General features: G+C 51.2%; 1 protein-coding gene across 1 annotated transcript; it reads right to left on the bottom strand.

The window, feature by feature from the left end:
* Nucleotides 1-647: 647 nt before the first annotated feature.
* PIM1 (Pim-1 proto-oncogene, serine/threonine kinase) lies at nucleotides 648-6,026 on the bottom strand. Its single transcript, XM_081520531.1, has 6 exons — nucleotides 5,554-6,026; nucleotides 5,330-5,436; nucleotides 5,169-5,219; nucleotides 4,703-5,069; nucleotides 2,964-3,140; nucleotides 648-2,206 (listed from the first exon to the last, which is right to left on the bottom strand). Exons 1-6 carry the CDS (start codon nucleotides 5,633-5,635, stop codon nucleotides 2,049-2,051), a joined length of 942 nt encoding a protein of 313 aa, XP_081376657.1. The 5' UTR covers nucleotides 5,636-6,026; the 3' UTR covers nucleotides 648-2,048.
* Between the last annotated feature and the right edge of the window lie 2,917 nt (nucleotides 6,027-8,943).

Here is an 8,943-nt window from a genome sequence, read left to right as displayed (position 1 = left end):
GCAGGCTCTAGTCCTTGGGGTCACAGAGTTGGACATGACTGAGCAACTACTGGAGGAAAACTCTTGCTTATTGACTGTTGTCAATGACTAAACCCCACACTAAAGGTAAAGGGAATTTGAATCAGAACTTAGAATAACACAAGTACATCGTATTCCAAGTAAGCTCAACATGTATCAAGGGCACATGCTCAAAATGGCTTACTAGTGGGAGAGACAATTGCAAAAAAGCCTCAACTGGTAGCTTAGCAAGATTTCGGCATCTCTAGGTCTGCCTTGTCCAGTGGAACTTTCCAGCAGTGATAGAAATGCTCTACAGTTCCATGCCTACGAACTTCCACAGCTACAGAACTTCCACAGTGGCCTTTCATGAAATCTGACTAGTGCTGTTTTAGCCCAGCCCTAATATAATTCATATTGGGAAGAGGTTGGGATTTCATTGGCCCCTCCAGCCAAATCTTGTCCACACAAGAATTGGCCCACATACTCTTTGGGCATACATTCATTTCAGAAAAGTGTGTATCCCAGAAGCCCTATGGCAGGCAACCAGATTTAGGCAGACAACTCCCCCTTTCCTTCCCAGGATAGATTTTGGCACTTACCAAGTGCACATTAGCATGCCTCTACATGGATAACACGTAAGCCACAAGTTAAGACAAAAAGTATTTTATTCAAAAAACGCCAAGTATAAAAAAAAAAAAATAAGATCTCTTTTATTCCCCTGTACAGTATTTCACTCAGATAAAACCAGCAGGCTACATGCTGCTCAGAACACAGCCCCAGAGAGGATCCGGAAGGCACACCATCCAGAACTGCTTTTCATATATCTATCCTATATACACAGTCAGCAACACCCCCCCCATCACCCACGGACCCCACGCCCACTTGGGTAAGCTGGCAAGGGGGCCCCCGCAGCAGTCAGGGAGCTGCGGCAGCTGTCCCGCCTGAGTCCCGTCACCCTACAAACCAACAGAGCAAGCATCGCAGCCCTCCCCAAAAGGTCCCCAAGTCAGAGGAGGAAAGGAGAGAAAAGGAAACGATGGCGGCAGCCGTGGAAGCTTGGAGCAGGAAGGGAACCAAATAAATAAATAAATAAATACATAACATGGACCTCCAGGTTAGAACGCACATCATCTTTCCAAGGAAAAAAAAAACCCAAAACAAAATAGGTAAAATAAGTTAAAAGGCAAAATTAAAAAAGAATTAGATCAACTACAATCCTTTTGTACACTACCATGCCAACTGTACACACATTTACAGTTTTTCTGTTGATTTGCATTGTTTGTGCATTTGTGTGTATGTGTGTGTATGTGTGTGTGTGTGAGGTCTTGGCTTAGAAACAGTTAAGTAAAAACCAAAAAGGAAGACCAGTTCACTTGGGAGTTTTACTAAAGGTGGAAAAAGGGCAGGTGGCTCAGCGTTTGGCCCTGTAGCCTCTTCCATGGCACCTTTCATATGAAGGATGGGGGAGAAGGGGGAAGGGAGAAAGAGAGGGAACCAAACCCAGGCAGATTTTTGGAGAAGCAGCAGGTAAAAGAGGCAAGTTCAAGTATTTCTCCCAGCACAGCCGGAGTCCCCACAGAAGGCACTCAGAAAGTCGGAAGAGGTGACAGGGACTTAAAATGGTGCTAGTCCTAACCCACCCCAACCCGCGCGTCCCACCCCACCCACCCCCGCCCGACCCGTCGCGGCATTCAGCAGAACTCTTGATGAAGGGAACAGTTCCATGGCAGGATCCCAACCTACTCCCACCCGCCTCACCGCCGCCCACCCCTGGGATTTTGCAGAGTCCAGCAATGCTGGACACCGGTGAGAAGGAGAGCTTCTTCTATGGGAGGAATGGAGGCCTAGGACGCCTGGAGTGGAGTCTCTTCCTCCTTTTTGGGAGGCAGCCTCCAGGAGCCTGGGGTCTGGAATGAGTTGTAAATGTTGTTCCTGTATCAAGCACTGTCCTGCTTGGAGATAAGTGTCACTGGTACTCGGGAAGCTGGAGACAAGACACTTCCCCTCCCTTGAGCATCTGACCGGGAGGGAAGAACCTGTGGGAGAAGCTATTTGCTGGGCCCTGGCGACAGGCTGTGGAGATGGATCTCAGCAGTTTCCTGGGGCAGAAGGACGTCTTGCATCCACGGATGGTTCTGGATTTCTTCGAAGGTTGGCCGATCTGATGGTCTCAAGGCCAAGCACCATCTAATGAGATGTTGACACTCTGGAGAAAGACAAGAGGTTACGAATGACTCAACTTGCTTTCGCAATGTAAAGGTCTTCCCATGTTGCTTCCCAGGGGCCCACAGGTCAGGGATCCAACCAAGACACCGGTTCTAGAAGGCTGCTTCTTCAGTGAGAAGGTATTAACTAACATCTAGATACTCCAGTTTGCTTTCAGCAAAAAAAAAAAAAAAACGGCTCCCCTCTTAAACCTGTGGTTTTCAAACTTCAATAGCTGGGACCTTTCCCACGACGCCCACTCACCAGAAATAGGAAGGACGATGACAAGGGATTTTGATGAGACATCACTAAGCATAATGAGGTGATTCAATTCACCTACCGACTTACAAATATGAACACCACCCACAATGAGGTCACTGGAACCGCAGTATTTAGAGGGCCTGGCCTGCCTGAAAGGAGAAGGCTCAAAGAGCCCTCAACTTCTTACTCCCGGGCAAAACAGCCAGGAGTTAAGGTATCAGGATTTTTGGGTACTCAAAAACAAACAAACAAAAATCTTCCAGTGATACTAAATGGTCTTTTTCTAATATTCTCACAGGTGCTCTTCCCCACAAGCACCCACAAATGCACATCATTCGATACCTGCAGACTGGCTCTCAAGCGTGAATCACTGGCCAAGAATCCTGCTAAGCCAAGGGTCACAGCCTCCCCTGGGAAGTAAAGCTCTCCAAGCTCGTCGAGGACTATCAGCCTCCTGATTCCAGCCTCTCCTCAACAAGGGGTTTCCCAGAACTTACCTGAGGAGACCCGCTGCCTGAAGAAAACTTGGCCCCTGACGATCTCCTCATCGTGCTCAAAGGGAATATCTCCACAGACCATGTCATACAGCAGGATCCCCAGAGACCAGACGGCTGCCGACCTACCATGGTAGCGATGGTAGCGGATCCACTCTGGAGGACTATACACTCGGGTCCCTGTGAGTCAGGGGGATAGGAAGGAAAACATGCTTTTAGCAAATATAAAACTCAAAAGCAACTGAGAGGTATGCTGAGTAACTAAAAAAAAAAAAAAGGCACCACCCTACTTCTGTCAGCAGCTGAGTGAACTCCAATCCCCCCTCCCCAGGGCTAACAGAAGCGGATGAGCAGCTTACCGCAACTCTCCAACCCAAAGCATCACTGACTTCTCTATCAGCTCAGACCATAAACAAACAGCTCCAAGAAACAAACAGGGCCAGCCACAGCCCCAAGCACTGGCTTGTATGTGGGAGGACCACCCACAACTGGAGGAGGAGATAAACATTCGCATAAACAAGGGAGGTATCCCCACAGACTACCCTTCAGTTGCATTCAAGGTCCTTGCCCAGGAGCGGCTTAGAGTGCCACCTCAGATACGACCCAGGCAACAACACTTGCATAATATCCCAAATCAGGGTGCCCTTTAAGAGGCCTTCCTCTCCACCCTCTGAACGCAAGGGCAGACACCCACACCCCTTCCTCCATCCACGGGAGAGGCAGAGCTGCGGGGCTGGCTTCAGACCACGTGATTCCTGTTTACAAACTTTGAGTTGTAAAAAAAAAATGTGGCGCCATCCCGCTGGCGCTCACCAGGGGGCAGCAAAGACTGGAAGGAAAAAATATGGGAGGACCCGGCCAGCCATTAACTGTTAAATACAAAAAAAAAATGCAGCCCAACCCAGCGTCCTCCAAGGGCAAATAAACACAAACCACAAGCCCCAGTCACAAGTTTTGAAAGGCTGTCGTTTGTTAGGTTAAGCCGCTCAGATGATGACCCACCCTCCTCTGCTTTGATCTCTGAGCTCTCCATTCCATCTTTTCTGAAAGAACCCGCTCCAAGCCCCTCCCTAGGATAGGTTTTCATCCTCTCTGTGGAGACACCCAACTAATTTTCAAACCAGCAAGAGATCCTATTTCACAACATTCATTCCCGACTCCCTCACTCCACACCACCACCAAAAAATAATAACAAGAATCAATAAAATGAATTATTTAGCGAAACTACTCTTCTCTTCCTTATTCGTCCCTAGATCAAAGGGGAGGAGAAAAAAAAACAAAAACACACACTGCAGCTCTAAAAACTACCTCACCGAAAACTCCCTTATAAATCAAAACAAAAATGACAAACCCGGCAATCAATTTTCATCTCTCCCGCTCTCTCCTCCCCCTGTCCCCCTCCCTCTCATCCTTCTACTGGCGGGGAAACTGGGTCAGACTTGAGAAATCTGGGCTACGGCCGGTTGCCCACAACCTCTTATTCATGGGGAAAGCTTGGAACCCACTGAATTCCACTTAAAAAATAAAATCATGCCAGAGACATTACAGGTTCAGCTGGCTCGAAATTCCCAGCTTTCCTACCCTGGGAAGCCTTCCTTCGCCCCACCCCTGCTAGCATCGAGCCAGGCGGCCCGATGACCTTTACAAAGGGCCGGGGAGGGAAGCCTGCCGAGGCCTCCAGGCCAGGCCGAGTCACCTGGGCAGTTCCCCTCCCGGGGAGCTCCCTCTCAGGCCTGACTCACCATCGAAGTCCGTGTAGACGGTGTCCTTGAGCAGCGCCCCCGACCCGAAGTCGATAAGCTTGAGCTCGCCGCGATTGAGGTCGATAAGGATGTTCTCGTCCTTGATGTCGCGGTGAAGCACCCCGCAGTCGTGGCAGTGCCGCACCGCCTCCAGCACCTGCCAGAAGAAGCTGCGGGCCAGCTCCTCCTGCAGGGCCCCCCTTTCCGTGATAAAGTCGAAGAGGTCTTGCACCGGCTCCGGCCTCTCCAGTATCAGGACGAAACTGTCGGGCCTCTCGAACCAGTCCAGGAGCCTAATGACGCCGGAGAAGCCCGAGCTCACCTTCTTCAACAGAACCACTTCCATGGGCACTCGGGTGCCATTAGGCTGCAGAGGGGCGGGGGGGGCTGCAGTTAGGGCGGGGGGAGTGTCACAGCGTGCCCCACTCCACCCATCCCGGGGGGTCGCTCCCTCCAGGATACTCACCAGCTCTCCCCAGTCGGAAATCCGGTCCTTCTCCACGTGCTTGATGGCCACCTGGAAAGCCCCCCCCCCGAGTCTCTGTTAGAGATTCCCTCGCTGGGGGCCAAACATACCGGCGTGCCCCCGGCCGGCGCGCCCTCCCCGCAAGCCGGGCGCCCACTCACCGGCAAGTTGTCGGCGACACGGATGCCTGAGTACACGGAGCCGAAGCCGCCGCTGCCCAGGAGCGGGCCCACCTGGTACTGCGACTCCAGGGGCTCCTTCTCCTTGCCTAGGAAAGGGAGAGTCCCAGGAGACTCAGTGACGGCCCGCGAGTCCCCCAGCTCCCACCCTCGAGGTCCAGCCGCCTCCCACCTCCATCCAGGGTTGGGGGGAGCGAGGCGCTTACCCGGCGCCAGCTTGGTGGCGTGCAGGTCGCTGCAGGGCGCGGCGCGCAGGTGGGCAAGCGAGTTGATTTTGGACAAGAGCATCCCCACCTCCAGGGTGTCGGCGCAAAGGCTGTGTCTGGAGGAGCTATTGCAGTAGGGGCTAGGGCTGCGCCGGCGGTTGTGCCTAAGGCCGGGGCTGAGGCTGCGGGTGGCGTTGCGGCTGCGGCTGCGGCTGGCGCGGAAGGCCGAGGGCGAGTCGGAGGACGACTGGGGGCGCTGCCGGGGCTGGCGGCTGACGGACACGCCGGCAGGGTCAGGCAGAGCCGCGGGCGGCAGGGTGGGCGGCTCGAGGGGCTGGTGTGGCAGCGCTGCGGCACAGGGAGTGTGTAGCTGTAGCTGCTGCTGTTGCCGGTCCCGCCACCGCCGCTGCCGCCAAGTCCTCTCAGGCCTCCTCCGCCACCGCGGCCGCTGCAGCAGACGCCCGGCTCGCCCTGCCGCCAGGAGTAAAAGGGGCGGAGCGCGCCGGCGGGGAGGGGGCGCGCGAGCGGGCGGGGATGGGGCGGGGCCTCTCCGGGAGGCCTAGGCGGGGGGAAGCCGGGCTGCTGGGCCGGTGGAGGGAGGAGGCGGGGTGGGGGAGCGGCGGGACGGGGCGACTCCCCTCCGCACCCCCCCCGCACCCCCCCCGCGCTCTCAGTCGCCGCGCCCCAGCCCCGCCCCCGCCGGCGCGCCCCCAGCCAACCAGAGGCCGGCTCATCTGCATAACCCGGCGCGCGCCCCGCCCCCGCCCCGCCCCCGCTCTCGCGGTCAGAATGGTCTCTACGCCGCCACGACGTGGCGGGAAGGAAAAGGCGCCAAAATGGAGGGGGAGGGGCGCGGGGCGTGCGGGGAGGCGGGAGCCGGGTGTTGAGCCGCGAGGGAGGAAGGATGGGGAGGGGCGTATCGATTCAAACCCAAACAATAACAAAGCCATCAAAGGCCGCCCGAGGCCGGCTCTGCGGCTCTCCATTTCTCGGGGTTTTTGGGTCAAGGGCTAAGAGCTGGAGCATAACAAGTTGCGCAGAGGAGACAGGCGTTGGTGTGTCAGGCCCCGGGGCCCGGCGGCCGGCGCGCCGGGGTGTCAGCGACTGTGGGGGGGGTGGAGGGGGAGGATGCCGACGAGGGTGGTCTTTATGTGTGACTCAGACGCGAGACCTCCAAGTCGGCTTGGGCGGGTTGACCACGCGCTGTGGGCTCGGGCTGGATTCTCTGGGGTTTGGATGTTGGGGGCGCAGGATCTGCAAGATGTGAGTCACAACGGCGGCTTCACGGAGGTGTCACAGGCCTGGAATAAAACCCAGAGAGCTCCGCTCGCTCGGGGGAGGGGTCCAGATCGCGATTGTCACAGCCGGTGAAAAGATCGGCCCCCAGATTCCCTGGCAGATGTTTATTTTTAAAAAATGCAGAAAGGTTCCAGTGAATCCTGATGCCGAAGAAGTGATGTGTGTCAGAGTGCCCAGTAAAGAGGAAATCACGAAACAAATGTTAGTATTGTGATGCCAGATGCTGTCTCAGCCCCTTCTGTGAGGGCGGGAGAGAGAAGAAAATGCCTCATCTGAAAGCGGGGGTGGGAAGGCGCGCTAGATGTAATCAGAGTTTTCACGTTGTATTCACCTTCTCATCAGCCTGTTATTACCAGTCAGACAATATTAGCAATTATTGGCTGCCCCCGAGTCTTGATTCAAAGGAAATTCCCCCCTCACCCCCACTCCATGCCCCCTTGGAAATAACACGGAAACTGACCAATTCGACTTTCATCCTTTGTCCTTTTAAACTTCTTGTAGAGTTGATAACGACGTGTGAAATGAGTAAATTAAAATTCTTTGTAATCCGTAAATTGAGTTGTCAGGTCCTCCTAAGTAATTGAAAGCTAACTACATCCTCTTTTTATTTTTTTTTACAAGTTTCTGCCACTTAAAAAATGAGGAGGTCTGAGGATCTGTATAGCTGCACTCATTAATGAATTTAAATGTTTCATTAAAAGTTTTCTACAGTGCTGTTATATAAAGATGCTCAGATATTTCACAACTTTTAATATCTTATGAAATATTTTCCTTTTGTTTGTGTACTGTGGCCTAATTCATTCATTTTTGATGACTAGGAAAAACCCCCAAGGGAACAAGAATTATTCCTTTTTTACAGATAGGAAAATGAAACATAAATAAAATGACACAGGGTCATACAACAGCTAAGAGAGGAAGAGATAAAACAACACAAATTCAACTCCTGACTATCCAAAATTTTCCTCTTGTTGGGCTCTAAAACTGTTCTTGGTACTGAGTAAGACATCAAGTATCAATCAGTGTATGTGACCCCCACCTCCGTCCCCTCTTCCTTTCCTCTCATAAGCCCTACTGGACTATTCTCACTTGTTCCCACTTGTCTAGCCTTTGTAGAGTTGGACTTTATGCCTTTGTAGAGGTAGTTTACTTGTTCTGAGAATGCCCCCTCCTCTACACTTTCATTTAAAGTCTTTCCAGACTTCAGGACACAATTAAAATAGTTCCACCCCAGATTGCTAGGCAAACTGTCTCTGCCACTTAATCCTGTATTTGTTTCTTGGTTTGTTGTTGGTTTTTTTTAATCTATTAACTTTTCAGTTATTTATACCTTGTCTTCCTATTCCTTGAATGAATACTTTATCCAATATTCATTGATGAAGGGAAAAACCAAAATGGGTCCCAACAAAAAGATCATGATTAAAGTCATTTTATACTAAAGTGAATTAAGTGGGCTTAGGCAAAGTAAAATAAAGGTTAGGAACAATCTTTAACTGGGTTAGCCTGTTTTCAGATCTGAGATCTGGCACCTACTAGTTATGTGACATTCATGAAGTTGCTTAACCTTTCATCAGCTTGATCTTTCCTCAAATTGCTTTAGTCTCTTAATGGAGATAATGGCACCTCACTCATAGGACTGTTGTAAGGAGCAAATGAAGTTCTATACATAAAACTCGTAGACTAACACGAAGTAAACTTCCAATAAATATTAGCTATGATGGCAATGATGCTGATTATGATTATAACGATGATAAAAAGGAAGAATTTGAGGATGGTCTTGCACCTTGGAAGTTTCAAAGAAAATGCTAGCTAGTTAGATTATAATCATCTTGGGATAGAATATGATTCAAACTAGTTGTATACATTCAATCAAATTCACTTTCTCTAGATCTTTGTAGGGCTGAATCTTTAATTAGCTTTAGCTAAAGTGATTAACATCTAATATGTCTGCTTCATATGATGGGTACTTCACAGCTGGAAGTTATAAAACATGGATCTTGCTTGGAAAAGAGCTTTTATTTACTTAAAACCGCTTTTAAAGATGATTATTAAACATTCAAGTATGTTTTGCGTTAAAAGTTACTCTTTAAAGGT

The sequence above is a fragment of the Giraffa tippelskirchi genome, chromosome 8, assembly GCF_054371585.1.
Source record: "Giraffa tippelskirchi isolate mGirTip1 chromosome 8, T2T-mGirTip1v1.2.pri, whole genome shotgun sequence".
NCBI classification, from domain to species: domain Eukaryota; kingdom Metazoa; phylum Chordata; class Mammalia; order Artiodactyla; family Giraffidae; genus Giraffa; species Giraffa tippelskirchi.
Note: the sequence above shows the minus strand (reverse complement) of the source record. Positions and strands in the feature narration are given on the sequence as shown.